The following is a 20,557-nucleotide window of genomic DNA, read 5'->3' on the forward strand; positions in this document are numbered from 1 at the left end:
CATGCTGCGGCGAGGGGACGCGAACGACCGGCACTTCACTGACTCTTCTCCGGGAGCGACCAGAGCCGCAGTTCGGGGCCGGGCCGCGACCGGGAGCGACGCTCGGGCTGTTCGGAGCGGGCTCGCCCCTCGCCCCGGGCTCGCCCCTCGCCCCGGGCTCGCCCCTCGCCCCGGGCTCGCCCCTCGCCCCGGGCTCCCGCCGCCCTCACGGAGCCGCGTGCGCAGCCGCGCTGAGACCACCAGGGGGCGCAGGCGGGGCGGGCGCGGCCAAGGACGGCGCCGCAGCACCTGCGCTCGCGCGCTCCCGCCCCGCCCGGGTCCATTGGTGCGCGCTCCCGCGCGGGGAGCCGGTTGGCTGGCGCGCGCGTCAGTCCGAGCGCTCCGGCCCCGCCCCGCGGTCCCCAGCCGGGCCGGGCCTCGTCCCCGGCGGCGCTGAGGGCGCCTCCCTCTCACCGAGAGAGCTCGTGGGCGTTGCTGGGGGCATCAAGTCCCGAACAGGTGAGCTGCGGACAAGCCCCGCGTGCCCGGCAGAAAAGGTGGGACAGGCCGCCACAGCCCCTCGTCCCTCCGCGTTCTGCCGTCCCCTCTCCGGGCGTGTGTTTGCGGGCGGAGCTCTGCGGCGACAGGCCCAGACGGGCGCTCACCCTCCGGAGGCGCCGCTAGCGGGAGGCTGGCGGCTCCCGGCTCCCCGGGGTTGGCGCGGGGCGCTGCCGCATCGCCGGCCGCCGTGGCGGGTCCGGGCAACTCCTGCGCGGGGTGCGGCAGGTGCGCGGGGGGCGGGCTGGGCGCCGGGCGATGGCGGGGCCGGGCGGCGCTTCCCCGTTCTGCGAGCGCCCGACCGGCCCCGCGGCCTCTCTCGGAAAGGGCCCCGGGCCCCTCCCCGCCGGACGATGTCGCTCCGGCGCGGGGCGGCGGTCCCCACGGCCCTGCCCGCCCGCGGGGCTCCAGGGCTGGCCCGGTGCGGCGAGGCGGGGCGGGCACGTGCAGTCGGCGCTGCGCGAATGCGGGCGGACAGCGGGAGCAGCCTTGGTACGGGTGTGGGGTCTGGGGGGAACAGGTGGAAACCACCCAGGGCTGGCCACATCCTCCTGTGTCTTTAGGAATACATTTGAAAACTGTTTGCATATCATGTGGATGAAACCGTGCAGGTCTTGTTAAGAGCCTTTACTGCGATCTGTTTTCAAATCACTTCAGGTAGTTTTTGGTCTAGCTTCTGCAGGTTTATGTCAGCCTGCGGCTTTGGCATGTAGTGGATGGAGGAATGGCTGTTGAAATTATTGGTTGTAGAAGTACATGATGCCTTTTGTCTGTGGTTTGTTGTTCTGAACCCAACTAAATGCAGCATATGTATTCTTGTCTTACTAATTATTGAAAAAATTGAAATGTGTTGGTGTCTCTGAAATACAGAATAATATTCCTTGCCTCAGAAACCTTATCTATGAATGTTGCAATTTGTCTTTTATGTCTAGCTTTGATAGTCAGATATTTTTTCTCTTGTTGACCATTCATGCCATACCTGGTAGTTCTTCATGTCTGAGGAGGACAGGAAGCTGTTGTACAGGGCAGAACTACACACGCTTGTTTGTTTGTCTTCTGTATGTTTCCCATTCTGCATGATGCAGCAGCAGTTTGAAGAAAAATAAGTACAAAACACTTTCAAACCAAGTTATTTTATTCGTTTTTCTGTTTATTTGCCTTATTTTAGTGAAGTTCACATGCATAGTAATGACAAGGTTTCCCCTTGTCATTACTAAAATGCCATGTGATGCAGGGCAGACAACAGGCATCATGTCTGTAATTTGATTGACATACTTAAATGGATGCTAACCAATTTTTAACTTGTCATTTTGATTATTCTATGAGCTAGGATCATTTGCTCATGCAAGGAGTGCCTACTGGATGAGTTTTGAGTGTGTCAAAAGAATACTGCTTTTCTAGCAAAAGAAAGTTTGCTTTGATGCCAGTAGGAATTGTGTATAGTTATAGTCTAGAAGACAGACTTTTTTAAGGGGGAGGTTCCCTAGTTATAGAACGAAAATAAAAACTGTCGTAGAGGTACAGTAACACCAAGTGACCTGCAGTGATTTTTACCTTTATCAAAGTAACATGGGCTTTAATGAGACTTTCATGTCAGTCTATATAAGAGAAGCTGTCTTTGAGATTTTCTTCTCATGTGATGTGTAATTTATGTGTAGTTTTATTAAACATTAGGTTTTATAAAACTTGGTATAAGGCAAAAGAGGAGAAAAGGGAAGGGCTATGCCTAATGTAAATATCACCAAAATGAGTTAGCTAAGCAATATTTTTCTCAGCTTTGTAGCTGATCATATTTGTTGGGAGAGCCATGGCTTTATTTGCTGATACAGAGATAAAAGAGTTACTGTATTTGGATTTGTGTCTATTTTGCTTTGTTTAGTTAAGCCTTGAAGAAAATGGTGTGAGGATGAGTAGCATTTACAATTCATAAAGCACCTTGAAAGAAGTGAGTGAAACCAATAAATAATACAATAAATAGTGTGTGTTGGCTTGGACCTTGTGTTGATTGACAGAGTGAGGGGGAGTCACACGCACATATTTGGAGTATATTTAGCTATGAAACTTATAATACATTGCTCTTCTCTCTGTGAGGTATATGTAGTTCTTTTGAGTTTGGGAATTTGTTAAATGCCAATGAAACTAGAATGAAAGTTGTGAGGGAGAGGTAAGAATAAAAATACCAGAGCACATGTTTCAGGTGAGAAGTGCGCAATTTGAGAAGAATTGAGTTGTAAAATTAATGTCACTGTAATTCTGTTTCCTGGTACTTACAGGAATGTTATGCTTTTAAACAAGAGATAAAAGTGCTGAAAAACCAGAGCTAGACCCAGAAAAGAACTAATGGAGGTGTGCAGCAAAATGGGTTGAGAGCACAGCTGCCTTATTCCACTGTAAGTATGCAATTGCATTTAAAGTTACAGGTATTTCACATTTTCACCTATATTTGGTAACCAGAGATTACAGAAGGGTCTGTCAGTTCCCTTCTTTTTTAGAGAACTTGAGTTGTAGTAGTATTTCACTATAATTTGCAGATATATGTTTCTTTTCCTGTAACTGAAGATTTTTTCCTTTCATGGTGATTCCCTTAAAGTAAAACTTCCCTAAACATACATCTTGGTCTTCTAAGATATTCAAGTTTGCAGACTTGCTTGAAGGGTAATGACTTTTGCAGGAGGACTTCTGCTAGAGAGGGCTCTGCAATTCTGTCTTGATATGGAACATTAATGTAAAGATTTCCAGACGCAGATAAAATTTCAGGCTATGCAACGTTCTTCAAATGGTTCCTAATAATTAGAAACGTGTACTGTATTTCTTGTCTTAATTTGTTTATGTAGCCAGATGGAGATATGTCTACTATGTTTACTTAGTAGAATTCACTTTATTGTACTTTTTGGGCTTATACAAGTAATTTTGATCATTCTATTACTTTACTTCCTGATGCAGTAAGTAATAGTGCAGACTGAAGAATGGAGAAGAGAACACTTAAGAGTAAATTTGTAAATATAATAAATGGTCATTAGAGTGAGCTCAGCAATCAGTGGATATAGTAAAGATGTGGGGCGTAATCAGAAGAATAGCATTGGACATTCAAGCCAGCATTGTCAGCTTCCTATTCTTTCATGGTTTTAGCAACTGAGGATTGTGTGAGATTTGAAATAATTTTTGGCAGCCTTTTGTTATGAAATTTTACATACAGCTCTTAAACTAGAAAACTGAGACATTGCATTCATTATAATTTTGAAAAATAAGACAACCTTATTTTTATTCCACTTGTAGAATGTTAGCTTACCTTTTTGGTGTAGTGACTGCCACATATGTCTTTGTATCCAGGTTGCCCTATGACAGTTACTTTGAAAAGCTGGAATTTTAATTGTTGTAGGGCAGCTTAGTGACAACAAAGGGACCAATGGCAGTCTAGTGTAACGTGACAAATCAACTAAAGCATGTCATCAAGGCATGACCTGTGCATTAGGTATGTACTAATGTACTGTTAGATATAATTCAAATCAGTTGTGTATTCATAAAACCCAAGAGTTTAGGACTTGGATTCTGAAATTGTTTCCTGAACTCATCACAGCAGCTGCTTCTCTGCTCACAGTTGAACTCATTTGAGTGCATGCACTGGAGAGGTGGAAGCAGAAGAGTTGAGAGAATTTTAGAAAGGGAAGTCAACTTTGAATATACTTTTCCTGGAATTAGACTTGATCCACTGGCAGCTATTGGGAAATAAATGATGCAAGATTCAGGTTTTTTCAGCCTACTTACTCAGGGACAATGCATGTTATTGAGGCATAGTTATTTACTTGAGTGATCTCAGTTTATGGTCAGCTGAATTAATCCACAGCCCCATTTTATTTCTGTTACATTTTCATTATTAATCATTAAATATAGTAAGAAGTTTCTCAGAAAAGGATGTGCATGAATCTGCTAAATTGTTCATAGTGTATTTTATCTATAGGTGGTACTGTTGCCTAAAGCACAGTGAAATATATTAGGGACTTCCTAGTGAAATGGATACTGAAAATACACAAGTGTTTGCTTTGGAAGATCTTTAAAAAGCCATTCACATTTCTATGACTAATCTTCTGTAGCCTCATTACTTTGTTCTTAATAAACTGTTAGTAGGCAATTATTTAAATCCAGGCTTTCAAATACTCTAGAATTTCTCATGTTGTCCAAATGTCCACCAAGGTTTATTGCTTAATTACTTCAAAAGGATTTTTTGAAATTAAGATATTTTTCATATAAAGCATTATGACTATTAACGCAGCTCAACTGTCTGGTCTCATATCTGTGTTGTTCATGAAGTGGATATCATAAAAGGGCTCAGATAGTTATTTTCTGAAGGAAGTAGAGTTTACATGAGTAATTTCTATAATTACTCTAGGAGATACGGTCCTTTTCCCCTCCACTTTGCAGGAGTCATATGTGAGGGGATGGGAAATGGGGGTTGAGGGGTGATACTTATTGGGTGGGGCACAAATGAAGACACACGGTGTTTGTACTTTTGGGAAAGGATGCTGTCAGGAATTAAATGGTCTTGCATCAATGTTGCTTAGTGCTTGTGGTTTGTGTTTCTCTAAGTTAGGAAGTATACATGTAGCACTCAGCAGCTGCTGCTTTGAAAGACATAAAGAAATTCTCCTCTCCAAATCCTTCAGGATCGTTTGCTCTGTCACTGCAGTGAAAAACAGCTTCTAAATTGTGCAAACTCAAAAGGATTTGAAATCCTTTTGAATTTACTCTTTTGTTCGTTTTAAATCAAGTTATGATACTGACCTAAAAGAAACCTAATGAGAGGGGGGGAAAAGATATGTAAACATCTAGATATGGAGAACAAGCAGTGCATTGATTTAGATACTGCGATGGTATTTGCCCTTTTGTCTTTATTACCAGTAGAACAAAAAGATGGGACTTCTCCCCAACCACCACCCTGCCCTCAAGAGGGCTGAAGCTGCACATGATGTAGACGGTGATACAAGCTTTTCATCAGTGACTGATTGCAAGCACAGGGGCAAAAAATATAACCCTGTTATTGTTTCATTCTGTTTTTGTAATAGAACCGTTTTCTTCCAGTAGTTAGCTGTACTAACATAGTTTGGTCTGTACTCTATGTCCACAGCATCTGAGTATGACTTTGTTCATGGTTCATCAAGGAACGAAACGTTCTGGTGGTGAACATCTGGAAGAATAGTTTAGGAATGAAGAAAAGGAAAGTGAATGCGATGATGAAAAACAGTTCAGAACTGAATATGAGCTCTGATTATATGGTGTGTTGTAAGTGTGTCTTCAGGCTGGGTGTTGCCCGTGGAGTGTGGTAGTATATTGTTGGTCTTGCTAAAGGTAAAAAGCAAGATTTTGTAGGTATTCTTCATTCCCTTGTCTTGATCAATGCCAGTTAACATTCTGATGTCTGATACCAAATTCTGGAAGACTTCTGTATACTTCTGGTATCCTCTGAGGAGCAACTGAGGGCTTTGTGATTATCTAATTTGGAGAAAAGGAGGCTGAAAATGGGAACCTTGTTGTTCTCTGCAGCTTCCTGAGAGGACGTGGAGAGGAAGATGGTGATCTCTTCTGCCCAGAATCCAGGGGTGGGACATACGAGAATGATTCAAAGCTGCACCAGTGGAGGTTCAGACTGACCATCAGTAAGCACTTCTTTAGCTGAGAGGCTGGTTAAATACCGGAGCAGGCTTCCTAGAGATGTGGTTGGTGCCCCATGCCTGTCAGTGTTTAAGAGCCGTTGAACAATGCCCTTAATAATATGCTTTAACTTCTGGTCATCCCTGAAGTGGTCAGACAGTGAGACTAGATGATCATTGTATGCCCCTTCCAACTGAAACTAAGCTGTTCTAAATTTATTTCTAAAAACTGCAAACCCCACTGGTTACTTCCGTTGGTTCTAATCAAGTTTAGCAGTGCCCTGGTAGGGCCCTGGTGCACTTTGCTCTCACTGAACCGATCGTCCAGCTAATTTAACTTAAGAAAGAACATTTATCTTTTGGTAGAATGTTGAAGTATATTTTCTTAAAGGCATGTTGCAGCTCTCAGTTCATGATTCAGTGGTATTAGGAAAACCATAATCAACTAATGAAAGTAGTGAGTAAATGGTTTTTGAAATCAGCAAAGCCAGTTGACTTGTGGAGTCAGGAATGGCTGAATTAGGGTTGGTAAGAAGCATATATAGCTCAGTATTTTTTCCTTCAGTGAAAAAATCAATAAGAACAATGGTCATCAGTGGTTGCTGACATGGTTATCTTTGTATTTGCTGAAAGCACTGTGGTAGGCAGTAACTTCGTCAGATTGCTCTGCTAGCATTCAGAAACTGGAGCACTTTAGTGGACTTTGTTTTGGACAAAGTCCACAAATTAGTGGACTTTGTTGGCCAGAAGTAGTTTTCTGTGCGTAAGTGTCTCAGTGACTTTCTTGTGAGCTGGGTAACTAGTGCTGAGACTGATTTTGTGGGCACTTTGACTGCATTACATGCATATTACTAACAGCAATATAAAATTTGCATTTTGCTTTCAGAGGATGTTGCTTCTGTGGGATAGATAACAAGATTTGACAAATGCTGGTAAAATAATGGCTCTAAAGTTTGCTTCTGTGCTTGGTTTTGATGGTGGTATTTTTGGGGTTTTTTTCCAGTTTTTTTTGCACTGTCTTCAGTTTTGCTTCAGAGAGCACTCCATATCTAAATGGGTTTGTCACATTGGCAAAGAAGAACAGACAAACTCTGGTGTCTGTTGCATCCTGATATATCCACTTTGCTTCTGGCAGTCTGTGAAGGAGATCTACTGCAGTGTGCCTGTGAACCTTCCCTGCAAACAGATAAGGTGTTTCCTTAGTTTTGATTTTTAGCACTGTTTGTGTAATGCATCATTTTAATAATTAACTGAGCAAGTTGAAAGAAATTGTATGAATAAAAAGCTGTGAAAAGAAGTTGTATGTCATTTAAGTTACTTCTTACATTTTATTGCCAACATTTTGGGCCTTTGGTAATTTCTGGGATTTGCGAAAATTCTTTTTAATGTTGTTTGTGTGAAATATGGCAAGTACAGGGGGATATTATTTTTAATATCTTTCTCTATGTTGTCTGACAGCCTCTTCATACTGTGGTCATAGTATTAGGTCCTGTGTTACTTTGTGTGCAGAGTGATGCTTTCTGCAGGCGGGGAAACACTTCAAATGATCAAGTGGACTTGACTTAAAAGGATAATTGCTTCCTATGACTTTCATGAAGATAGCAAAACAAGTGGGTGTGTAGAGAAAAAAATGTTCATAGATGTGAATCTTGAAGAAATCTTTGCACATAGGAAAAAGCAGGGCATTTTTAATGCTTGTGTTATATTTGGAACATTTTGGGAGGAGGGGGTAAGGTGAGGGGAATCTATTTGGTCATGTCTAGAATGAAAGTTTCTAGCCTTGCAAGATTTGTGTATGTGCTGAATGTTGAAATGCAAAAGTATATTAGTGCTTTTGGGTTTAGGCATTAAAGCATTTTTCTCTCACTTTGATATAATGAACATTGAAACTTGGTGTAAAACTGAACTTGGGCATGATACAAGTTCACATATGGGATTTTTCTTTCCCCTGTCACATCGTTATTGATTCCTCATGCCCTGGAGAACCTATTCAGAAAGGCAGAGATGGAGGCCACAAGAATATTTTTGTGGCCTTAATGTAAATGCCACATGTTAAAGAAATTGCATCTACAGAATTACTTTCCACTTCAGGATTGTAAGGACTGTTAAGAAGAGCAGCTCCAGACCTAGAAATACTTAGCAGCCTGTTAGTGTTCAACTTGAGTTAACCTTATCAGGAGAAAATATAAGAGAAATTAACTGTTGCCTTGTTTAGCAGAGATGATTTTAGCATTGTTTGAAGCAAAATAGTGACTTGTTTCATGCAAGATCCTGGGGAGAGTTGTTTGTTGTTAGAGGAATGAGAAGTGAAAACTTCATCTTTCAAAAGAGAGTAAAATAAGAGGATATTTTTATTCTTAGCTGTTTTGTTTTTTCAGAATTTTTCTGTTGATGTCATCAGTGTTGTGGGAGGGAACGTGAGGACGCGGAGGAAGATGTTGCAGTATCCCTTGCTGCACATATGAGCAACTACAGGTTTTGCAGAAAGAGTCCATTTACAGGAATCAGTGGCAGTGCCTGCCACGGCCTCATACATGTGTGCTGTGGGGAATGATGACACAACCACCCTGTTTACTCAGTTAAAGAGAATCGAAGCTGGAGTGACTTGCTAGTTCTGTAAGCAGTTTGTGGTAGCCTGCAGATTCTGAGACTTTGTCTCAGAAGGAGGACTTTTATATAAAACTTAATTCAACATGAATGACAAAAAATACACTTTTTTCCCCCTGCATTTCTGGAGTTGAGTGGAGGTAAGGGTAAGGACTTGGCATGGCTTTAGCAATATTCAATCGTACTCCTTCACGGGTGGTACTTTGATGCTCTTTTCATTTCCATCTCCTAAGATAAATCTTGTTTCCTAAGTCCTTTGCTCTGATTAGGAAAAATGAAATATCTTGTATTGCTGGGTTATTTTCTGTGTGCATTTTGGGTTTTTTAATAAATTTGATTTATTCCACAAATAATTTGCTTTGCAGGAATTTCTGTTTTCTGTTTTCAACCAGTGCTGGCTGAGCTGAAACTTCCTGCACCTTGTGGAGAGCATGTATAAAAGGAATGACCTCATGGCCAGTGTGATGGTCACCTCCGCCACTCCAGAGGTACAGTTCGTTGGGTTTTATTAGCTCCTGTATCAAAATGGAAATTTTTGCTTGTTTCAGCTTTCACAGAAGCCCTTTCCACTACTAGTGGCATACCACACCGTTTGTAAGAAAAAGAACTAACATGGCAAGAGAGTAATTATGGAACACTCCATGGTTTTTGGTGTTCACAGCCTTGTTGTTGTTAATGTTTACTCATTTTGTTTCATTTTAAATGGCACTTTTGACCTGTTACTCTGTAACTTAGAGCAGCCCTGTAATATTGTTGAGTTCAGAGCAATGTAATATACCATCAAAATGGAGTCAGTCATTTTGAGATGAAATTAATCATTCTGCAGATAAGCCTACTATTTTTTCTTTTTAGGGTAGTAGCAGCTCAGATTCCCTGGAAGGGCGAAGTTCAGATTATGCCAATAAAAGCTACGATGCAGTTGTATTTGATGTGTTGAAAGTAACTCCTGAGGAGTTTGCTGTAAGTATAAATGTTATTTTTGCATTTAAGCTTGTGTAATACTCAGGGTTGCAGAGTACTAAAAAATACATGAAATATTTTTTCTTAAAACCCAACTTTTAAATAAACCTCCCGTGTTTTTGAAAACAAGTTTCTAGTTTTATCAACTTCAATAAAATAATCCTGTCTTGGGATTTAATCATTTAGTACTGACCTGACACAGCCTATATGTTTTACTGTATAAAGTAATTTGCATTTTTTTAAGTCTTTAAGAGACCATAGCATAGGTTAGTTCTGGTTAGTGAGAAATATGTGTATGGTTTGTAGTTACTGAAGGGCAGGTAGAAATACGTCATTGTTAGCTCTTCATATTACATGATATAAAATTCTGTCTTCATTTCAGAGCCAGATAACATTGATGGATATGCCAGTATTTAAAGCTATACAGCCTGAGGTAGGTTTTCTTAAACCATCTGCTTACATCTTTGGAATTCAGTGCCTGAGGAAATGTGGCAATTTAAAGAATGTTTTTTTTGTTCAAAAATGCTCACCTTCTTGCACTGCACTAGTGTTTTTCTAGGTGTATTCCCCGTTAGTACTGTGAATCTGTAATCCAGCATGAGTTACTTTGGTTTGTCATCTGTTGCCAAAGGGGATAACTATGCTTTTCTGGAAGTATTCTTGTCTTGCTTTGAGTGGAGTGTTTCTTCAGGATAAATTTATCAAGTGTAAAAATTCTCTATTCTCCCTTCTGCTGCTGTTTTTCAGTTCATATCTGATTTCAGACTTTTGACTCCTGCCTCTGGCCGTAATCTCAATTTAGACTGCATCAGCTGCTTTATAAGCTTCTTAATTTGTACAATTTTTAAGATTCAGAATAATAAATGCTGGGATTAAATCAGCCCAAACCCTTAAAAGTTAGTGTATTATCGTCTTTTAAGATTTTAACCTTTTAAGAAAGACACGTAAGGGAACCTGAGGCCTGTTGAGGAAAAGCAGTCAAAGTTAACAAAGACATTGAAAATCAGTAGTAAGAACTTGAGAAATGAAAAATAAAAGTAGTTGTCAGAGTATGACAAATTTGCGTAAAAATATGATAAATTTATTTACTGCAAAAGGTACAAGAATCACATGACTCCTGCTTCAGGTGTTTTGAATATAAGAACATGTATTCATTGTGGCTTGTTGTCTTCTTGTCCTGAGGCTGGAATATCATGGTTATATGAATGGCAGCCCATGCTCCCCCATAATGTCAGCAGAACTGAATTTCTGACAACATCAGTAGGGGCAGTCAAGTTTAGAAGGTTTTTAGTGGAAGCTCTAGCCACCTAATTAGGTCACTTACAAAACAAGTCATCATTTATTACAGTAGTTCAGAGAGATTAGCAGCCTTCTGTTTTGAGAAAATATAGGAAGGAAATAAAAAATTTGTCTATCTGTTGTCTATCCTTCCTGTCAGATAATTCCTTTTTTTCCCCCAAGAACACTGAGACAGCTTTATAGCTGAAAATGCTTTCATGCTTCTGAAATTACGTGTGTGCTCCAGGCAGTTGGGAAGAATTTCCTTTCCTGTGGGGAAGAAAATGGCAAACAAATAATGCAATAAGAAATTAGCAATGCCCATAGAAAAATCTGCTAGCAAAAAAATTTCAATATGTACAAATTGATACATAGATACTTTTCTATGAGGAGGTTTTCTTTAGACAAATATCAGAACAAAACAGAGGGGGTTTTTATTCTAACTACCTTTGCCGAAAGCACAGTTAGTGTCATACTCTGAGAAGACAAATGAACTAAAAAACAAAATACAAAACTATAGATGTTCATTTTTAAAGCAAATTTTGCATTTACTTTAGTTGCTATGAAACCTGTGCCATAGAATTTTATAGCAAAAAATATCCCAAAATAACTGATTTGCTGTTCTTCTTTTCCTTTGTAATTGCTTCATTTTGCCTTTTGGAAATGAAATTTCCTGAAGTGCTACTCTGGCAAGTAGATGTAACTCACTGAGGAGTGATCAGAAGGAAAACTATTGTATTTACAGCTTCTGCTAGAATAGATCTTTGAATATGTAGCAGTTACCATGAACTATTAGTTGTTAATTGTGCTTTCTGATTTTCATTTTATTGGAATCATCAATATAGTTTGTTTGCCAAAAAGAAGCAACTGCTTCTATCCTGAAATTTTGCCAATTGTAGGACTAGGTTTTAAGGCAAAAAATAGTCTGTGTATTTGTCATGAAACTGCCCCTTGCTATTAGATAAGTTATTAGAGTAAGAAAGTTAACATTTTCTAGTCAAAAGTTAAGGTTTTATTATTTTAACATCACCTTAATGCATGGATGGAAATACGTAAGATTTTAGAGTTTTGGTTGCTAAGTCTTATCTCAAACACACAAACTTCCTTTAGGTGTGGCATATTTGCTGAGGCTTTTTCCTGCTCTTCAGCAGCTATTACTAAGAAACACATCTGCATTTTACTTTGCAGTGTTTAGAAAGAGGATGTCTTGTTAACAATTCTTTGTTCTCCAGCAGAAATAATTATGCTTACATTTTAGATTTCTATGTGATTTTATTTAGATTTTTTTTCAAGTCCTGAAATTGCAATCTCCGCAAATTTCAGGGTTTTACACACTTGATGGGAATGTTTCCTGTGACTGTGCGCATTAAGGAAACTGCCAGCATCCCTCCATTAAAAAAAAAAAAAGATGAAGTGTAATTCTCAAACACTGTATATTGTAGCAGTATAAAAAAATCAGTAGGGGCATTTTGAATCACTCTCTTTTATCAACCTTCCTATTCAGTCTGAATTTAAACCTAGTCAAATGATTTTGCCATACACAGGATTTTCCATTGTTACTCACTAGCCCTCTTGAAACCCCTTAATATCCTTAGGTTACTGATCTCTTCCACTTTTTTGACAAAGGTAAGTTTTGCTGTCCCTTGTAGAATGTCTGAGGTTTTTTTCCCACATAAACATATGATTTCTAGTATCATAAGACCAGACATGGACTTTTCATGTGGAGAATGTGTGTCCTGACAGATGCAAATTGGCATTTTTATCTGCAGAAGTTTTAAGTGCTGGAGATGGGGATTCAAAATGTGTTTGGAGCTGGAAGTGCTTTTCCTGCTGCTCACACAGGCATGTACAGATCTCTAGAATGTGTTCCATTTATCAGCATTACAAAGTGCTTTTTCAGAGGCAGAATTCTCTTTGACTCTGCCTTTTTGTATGAAGGTGTCTAAAATAGTAATGTACGTTTGGAAAGTTGAACAACATTTTGATTGCAATTGAGACTTGTGGTTCTAAAAAGAGAAGAGTGATTTAGAATTAATGTTAAGGAGAACTCATTTCTGTTTTTAAGGTAATTTTAAAATGTGTTTCCTAGGAACTAGCCAGCTGTGGATGGAATAAGAAAGAAAAACACACCCTCGCTCCAAATATTGTTGCCTTTACTAGGAGGTTTAACCAGGTATATAATTTGATTACTGTCATGAACAGGTACTGTTTGACAGTTGTCTTTGACTATAAAGTTAAACGGAACTGCTCATGTGAATTAAAACCTATTTTTCCAAATACGGATTGAGATTTTTAAATTACAACTCCTGTTTTCAATTGCTTTGTCCACATTTTCATGTTGTTCCTCTAGAGCACTTGTTCCTAATTATGAGTTCCTGATTTGTTTTGCTATGGTGCAACATTAGTAATTTTTTTCCCTTTTTTTCTGGGTTCCACTTGCTCATTCAGTTATCTTGGTGTTGTCTCACTTCTCTACCTCTTATGCTGGTAATGCTTCAGGGCAGTTGCAGTGATACACATGAGAATTCATGGGATCAGAAATCTTTTCTTTCCTTACCCTGTTTTGATCCTGGAGCATTGTGGAGTTTGCAAATATTTCATCTAATAGACTAATAAAGTCAATTTTTTTGTAATAAATTAAAGTTGTATGTGTTTACTTTATAGGTCAGTTTTTGGGTTGTACGAGAAATATTAACAGCACAGACCTTAAAAATAAGGGCAGAAATACTGAGCCACTTTGTGAAAATAGCTAAAGTAAGTGCAGATTTCTTACACTGTCATTCAAAACCTTAATTCCTTTGTGTTTGTTTCTGCAATACTCCTGTGAGCCCTAGTTGGATTGCAGAGGGTAACAATTCTGTTTTAGCGTATCTGTTATGTTGTACTACATGATTAAGATAAAGGAAGGGAAAGAGAACTGTTCTTTTCTGCTTGGTTAGATGAACCTACCCGGTTCAGTGTGACTCATCTTGTACCTCTACCTACCAAGTTTAACATCAAATGTGGTTGTAAATGTTCTGGTTTTTGTCTCCCACCATTTTCAAACTTAACTTTTATGGAAAGAAATTCCTTGCTTCTAAAATAGCTATTGTGAGACTTGTATTCCTGCTTGCAATATGTAGTTGCTGGTATAAAGCACAGCTGTTAAAGCTCAGTTATTTTATTGAGTTTGAGCGCTGCATTTTACTCTTAACTTTAAAACAAACAAATTTTAAAGTATTTGTCTCTTTCATGACCCGCAGTCATTCTGTTTTATGTGACCCTGAGTGACAGCACTTGGATCAAAGTCCCAAGTGCGAATTTTTTATGTGTGAAATTGCATATGTGTGTGGGTAATTAAAATAATATTTTCCATGTAGTACAAAACAATTTTTGTATTGTGCATACTTCCAATCAATTTACTTAGCATTTTTGTACTTTTAGAAGAAAATTTATCTGGGTAAGTTACTGGCACAAAAAAATAGTCCAAGTAATAGGACAATGTTCGACTTGGAGGTCCTAGGTTGTTCTTCGAAGAGTTATGGTGTTTGGGGTTTTTTTAGCCTGCATGAGGGGGAACACTGCCTCTTTCCTTCTCTTGCTTTTTTGCTTTTCCTGCTTTTCCCTCCATAAAGTCCAGATCTTCCTTGAATGCTTGAATGCAGTGTGTAAATGGATCAGTCAAGGAGGAATCCAGCCTCTTACTAAGCTTTACAAAGAAGCTAGGTGACACAGTTCTCATTTTTCTATTTTACATTTTTATGCTTGTTGTAGCAAGCATTATCATCTTGACAGCTTTATTCCAAAGCATTGTCTGCCTGAGATCAGTGTGTTTTGAGTAATTGTCAACACACAGAGTAAATTCAAAATAGATTGAAGTGAGGTAAATTTTTCCTATAAAGCAGATTACAAAGGTAAAAGTTGTGTTAATTCTGAGAGGGTTGTCAGCATCTTTGTGTAATGTTTTTGCTTGATGAAATATTTGATTTCTAAAATTACATGACTTTTTTCAAAAACAATGCATCAAATACTTTTTCCCTATTTTCTCTTCCTGAAGGAATCACCTTAGAAAATAACGAACTGAAATCAAGTACTGTTTGTATTCTCAAAACTGAAATGCCTGTTATATTGATGGGGATACTTGTAAAATTAGCAACTTTTAAAGTGGTCTTAAGAATCTTGCACATGACAGCATTAGGATAATATTTTGTCTGCAGTCATAGATGAAAACTTTGTATTTTATTAATTAAAAAATAATGGTTTATTAATGCAACTTTTATATTAATTAACCCTGCTTCCCTTTCCAAGGTGCTAAAAGCTATTATTCCCTTTTTTCAGAAGCTTTTAGAACTGAACAATCTTCATTCTCTTATGTCTGTGGTGTCAGCACTGCAGAGCGCACCTATCTTCAGGCTGACGAAAACCTGGGCTGTAAGTGTTGCCTTGACCTTTGTCCCTTCTGTCTTGTTTGAATTCTGAGGTTCTTTGGATTTATCATATTGTAAACTCTGGAAGAATGCGCTTTTATGTTCTTGATTTTGTTTTACTGTAGCAGAAGCAGTGGTCTGTTACGTGTTTTGTGAAAAATAGTTTTGGCTGCATCTATTTTCCTGTAAATTTCCTGTTTCCCTGTGTTCTAGACGCCACTGGTTGTATGCTCAAGACTTCTGTTGATAAGTAATCTTAGAACACTCTTGTACAGAACATGTATCTGTATCAGTGTCCCCTTATCCAAAACGTAGCATATCATTTAATACATTACCTAAAAGGAAGGAAAAAGGCATGTTGCAAATACACAAGCATTAATTTTGTGATTATTGTGTGATGCATTTCAGTTTTTATTTATGTTAGAAATTAAAAGTATTGATAATTCTATTTTCAGAAGCTCCATCTCTGCAAGATAGAATTTCTTAGCCAAACTTAGAGTAAATTTAAATATTTCGTTAAAGAGGAATACATAATTATAGGTTATTTCTACTCCATGTAATGTCTAACTATACAAAGGTGTGGGTAGCTCTCTTCCATTCCACACACCATGGATCACATTGACTGTTCAGACCTTATAAGTCTTATAGTTCAGACCTTAGGTCTTGGATAGGTCTATCAAGCTTTTAAAATGCTTGCAACTATTTTATGATTTAATTGCTCAGAATGAGGTTATAATCTAATAAAAAAGTAAGTTCCTGATGTTTTGAGCATCTCAATGAAGCTGGAAATAAATAGGGAGAATTGCTCATGTGTGAAATGAAGTATGTGTCTGATTTGACTTAGACCTAAAGAGGTGCCAGACCCTTGTAGGCACAGTAGTTCAAAAATACAACACATTGCAGTGGCAGGGTCTCAAGTAATTCTCAGTGCTGCTAAAAAGAAAACAGCAAAATTATTTTGATATATTTATTTCTATCTTTTTTATGTTATTTTTTTATTAACTAGACTTAAAAGCTAGGCAGTACAAGATCTGGAATTTTCCAGAGGAGAAGGTATATGAAGGAATGTGCTGTCTGTTGTCAGAAAGGACACATGCAAGAAGCCAATGTACAGTGCCATAATTCTCCACTCCCGACTCAGTTGGCTTTTAAGACCATCTTAAAAATATTGCTGGGGTTTCTTAACACAGATGAAACAGAAAATGTGTTCTTATAGCTACAGTTGTGTATTTTGTGTTTACTTTTCAGCTGCCTGTGACTAGGATTTTTGCATTCCTAAATGTTTTTCTAGATTTCTGCAATAAGTCTAATAAAAATGGAAAATGGATTTAATATCACAATAATTTACTTTACATATACTTTTTTCTGAAAAGTTTTGTCATGCTTTAATAAGGTACTGTTGAAATGGCACAATTTGCATTTATTTAGAGCATTTTCCATTGCTGTTTGTAGTCCTAAGTTTAGAGGATTTTTGGCAAATCTGCCAAGTTATGGGAATGTTGGTGACTGTATTATAATATACTTTTTCTCAAAAAATATAATATTGCTGAGGTTATTCAAAACTTGCTCAGTGATATGAGAATCACTGATAAATTAGTCAGAAATAGTGGTCACTAAATGGCCTTTTTTTAAAACAGGTAGCATATTTTCAAACATTGTGCTGCTTTGGATGATGATGATAAATTTAATCCTAACTAGACTATGCTCTCCTTTACTCTGGGCAATTCAACAAGTTATTGACTGTTAGTTTTGTGTGGATTTGCCTTTGAAAATTTTATGATCTCCATTTTCTCTGTAGCTGTTGAATCGGAAAGACAAGACCACCTTTGAGAAGTTAGACTATTTACTGTCTAAGGAAGATAATTATAAAAGGACACGAGAGTACATCAGAAGCTTAAAAATGGTTCCTACAATTCCATATTTAGGTGAGTGTGAACAATTACCTTATTTATCTGTAGCTCACTGGCAGATGAGTGCTAATGTTGTGTACCTGAAGAACGCTTTCTCTAGAAGAATGGTTCACTACATTTCATATTTGGAAAAATTAGGTCAGGTTGAGATTTTTGGGCTATACATATGTTTACATACTTTTGGAAGGAGTTTTTCTCTCAGGTGCTGAATAAATATATACATAATTCAATGTGAAAATGTATTAAAAGGGAGACCTGCAATTAAAATGTTGTCCAGTCTTGATATTGTCTCCTTTTCTTTTGTGACGTGCACCAAGTAGCCATTTGATGAATTGGTTTTTTGGTCAGTATTTCACCTGACCAAATATTTCTGCACAAAGGTTATTGTTAATGAAAGTAGTCCAATGTAATTTTCTGGCTTTGTTAGTGATTTCGTCAGATGCTAAACTGCAGCTAAAAAGAATAAATGTTTTTAAATTGGTGACCCTGGATAATAAGAGCTCAGGAATTCTGCTTAGCCTTCCTGGGCCAGAATTGCTATCTGTATTGGTAAGCCCTAATGTCTCAGTAGATTTATCTTCTGTGAACACTTGCACTCTTGCTTTAAGCACCCATAAACTTGCATGCACAACACCCAGATGGCAGAATTTCTTCAACACTTTCCAGTACCACATTCTTTTGCTTGAATTGAACATGGTAATTTTTACCTTCACTAGATAAACGCTACCTTGTTCTTACACAGCTTGAGGCTACTCCTGACATTATGGACTTCAGTCGTTATCTGTTGCCTTCGCAGTAAATCTTCAATTACCTCTCTTCCAAAAGGAAGAGTCCTTGGATTACTTGATCATGCCTTTTACAGATGCCACTTGGCATCCTTGACAACTTGCCTGGGCAGTGTTTCAGTCCTGTATCCTTTTTCTAGGGGAAGAGGGTACACATAAAGTGTACTGCCTGAAAAATTCAAGATAGAAATGCAGGTTATATTTTATACAGTTCCTTCAGGAAGCTTTTTATTAAGCTCTACTTAATAATTTCTGACATTCAGCTACCTCAAAGTTTAGTAGCAATCACAGAGTAGCAAGCATGAACTCTTTGTAATGCTAAGATTATGCCTTTATTGGCACTGGTTTGCTCTTCTTGTTTTGTATGGAAAGTCAGGATTCTTTGTTTTCCCCTTGTGTGCAACACTGTAGATTTTTGTCTTCTGTTTTATTGTCCAAGCAATTTGTCTAATAAGTCCTTCCATAATTCCTGTCAGTCTGCTCTTCTTTTTTCTTCTCTCAGTAAATGAAAATCATTAGCAGATTTTTGTTTCTGTTAATTCCTGTTTTCACATCACTTACAAATAGGTCAAGCTGCATGAGTCCTAGTACAGCTTGCTGTGGAAAACAATCAGCGCTGCTTATCTAAAATACTTCTTATTTAATAAATTTGATGACCATTCCTAATGGCCATACTTTTAAAACTGTATTGAAAGCTTGGTATGAGTTTCTGAAACTGCTTTGTAAATAATTTCAGCTTTGAATGAATATTTAGCTTATCAAAAGAGAATATTCAATTGAGACTTGTTTCAGTGAATAAATGTCTTCTCATGGAAGACAGCATTACTTACAGAACAGCTTTATTCTGTGTAGATGAACAAGTAGACCAGTAGATGATTTTAGGAGTGACTACTGAATATAAAACAACTGAATTGAGAATGACCAGGTGTGAGGATTTGCAGAGTGCTTGGGGATCCTGTTTTGTGCTGTAGAGCCTCTTGTCTCACTGCAAGAAAGTTACTTTGTTGTAAGAGAATGGTTCTTATTTCATCTGTGGAAGCCTGAGATTGTTTGATATGAGCTGGAGGACGTAGTGGGGAATTTAAACTGCCACTGAAGTTTTCCAGTTACTCTGGTTTATAGAATTAGCTCACAGCCTTGTGTAAGAAATGTTTTAATACTACCCAGTTATTACAAAATCACTCCAAGCCACTTTTATACAAGATTTAAAATATTTCTGAAATGAACCTGTATGTTACAAGCCTAATAAAAGACTTGGGTAATGAAAGGAAAAAATCTGCATGTTTCCTTCCTAATCCAACTGAGTTACAGGCTTGAGTCTGAAATTCCTGCTGGTCTTCAGCCAGTCTCCTTGAGACTTTGAATTCTCTTGCATTTGTTGTATCTTGTTTCATACATGAGAGACCCTCTTCCTGCTGATGGCAAAGACTAGGCAGTGTTGCTCTTCTTGTAAAGTTAGGCTTTCCCTGCATTCTGAGATTTGCAGTTGGACTTCTTGTATAACCAGATGAACATGGGAGACAACTACTGTTATGTTTCCAAACTCAGGCTATGAGAGACTAATACTTACTATGTTTAGAAGTACCAGTTAAACATCTAGCAGTCGTTTTGTTTTCAGACAGGTCTTTCAATTTTAAAAAGGGAGAGAGAAAGAAAAAAAACCAAATAATGAGATTGGCAAGGCTGTGGACTGTTGGAAGTGTTTAGCCACTGTGTGATTTACGAAAAATAGCAGTCACATTGTTTTGAAAATTCATGGCTGTAATTGCTAGTTTACGGTTTTCTTATCTTCACTGCTGGTGATCTTTTAGATTGTCTCTGTATGTCACAGAACAAACAAAGTTAGGTATGATCTTATAATATATAGATTTGTTGCACTGTTTGCTTCTTTTCCACTTGGAAAATGACTGGGGGTAATTATGAAAACTTCGAGTGATAATCGAACAGTTTCAGGAAAGAATTCTTTGGAAAGGTGTATACAAAAGAATAACTAGTTGTCTTCTCAGGTTACATCAATCTTGTGACAGCCTTTTGTCTAAATGCTATAGGTGGAGCCCCACTGTTTCATTACTGATACATAGATAATGTATTAGTTTGACAGCATCTTCTTTACTCTTCTGCAAAAGGTAGAGATATTTAAAAAATTCAGAAGAGCAATGTCTGTTTCCTACGGCACTGCTTGAAATGGAGGTGTACGGGGGAATTGCAGTTGCTAGTAATCTTCTCCATAGGGCTGGAATTCTCTCTTGTGTAAAGTCACCTAATGCGCTTTTGCTAATGATAGGAAAGTGTATGGTATGGGATTTTTAGACTGCAGGGTTGCTAAAGATGTACATTTGGGGAGCAATGAAGTAATGTAATTGAAACCTTTGGAAATAATTAGGGAAATGGGAAAAACTAAGGCCTTTCATGGTTTGTAGTAATGTCAT

The 20,557-nt window shown here is 38.4% G+C and overlaps 1 protein-coding gene across 10 annotated transcripts in view; it reads left to right on the forward strand.

The window, feature by feature from the left end:
- Positions 1 to 388: 388 nt before the first annotated feature.
- Positions 389 to 20,557, forward strand: part of RALGPS1 (Ral GEF with PH domain and SH3 binding motif 1) — a 74,260-nt gene continuing 54,091 nt past the window's right edge. For 8 of the 10 annotated variants that reach the window (XR_014616670.1, XR_014616671.1, XM_084219880.1 and 5 more), the window contains exons 1-10: positions 389 to 498; positions 2,811 to 2,927; positions 7,186 to 7,373; positions 9,155 to 9,277; positions 9,642 to 9,749; positions 10,132 to 10,182; positions 13,117 to 13,200; positions 13,692 to 13,781; positions 15,345 to 15,437; positions 17,232 to 17,358. Coding sequence is in view for 8 of the 10 variants with exons in the window: in XM_084219880.1 (XP_084076006.1) it covers positions 9,221 to 9,277; positions 9,642 to 9,749; positions 10,132 to 10,182; positions 13,117 to 13,200; positions 13,692 to 13,781; positions 15,345 to 15,437; positions 17,232 to 17,358 (610 nt within the window). In the remaining 2 variants the exon portion in view is untranslated. Of the gene's footprint in view, positions 537 to 2,810; positions 2,928 to 7,185; positions 7,374 to 9,154; positions 9,278 to 9,641; positions 9,750 to 10,131; positions 10,183 to 13,116; positions 13,201 to 13,691; positions 13,782 to 15,344; positions 15,438 to 17,231; positions 17,359 to 20,557 lie in introns of all 10 variants that reach the window. The other 2 variants (XM_084219883.1, XM_084219882.1) reach the window with 2 other exon arrangements.

The sequence above is a fragment of the Fringilla coelebs genome (assembly GCF_963513975.1).
Source record: "Fringilla coelebs genome assembly, chromosome: 21".
NCBI lineage: Eukaryota > Metazoa > Chordata > Aves > Passeriformes > Fringillidae > Fringilla > Fringilla coelebs.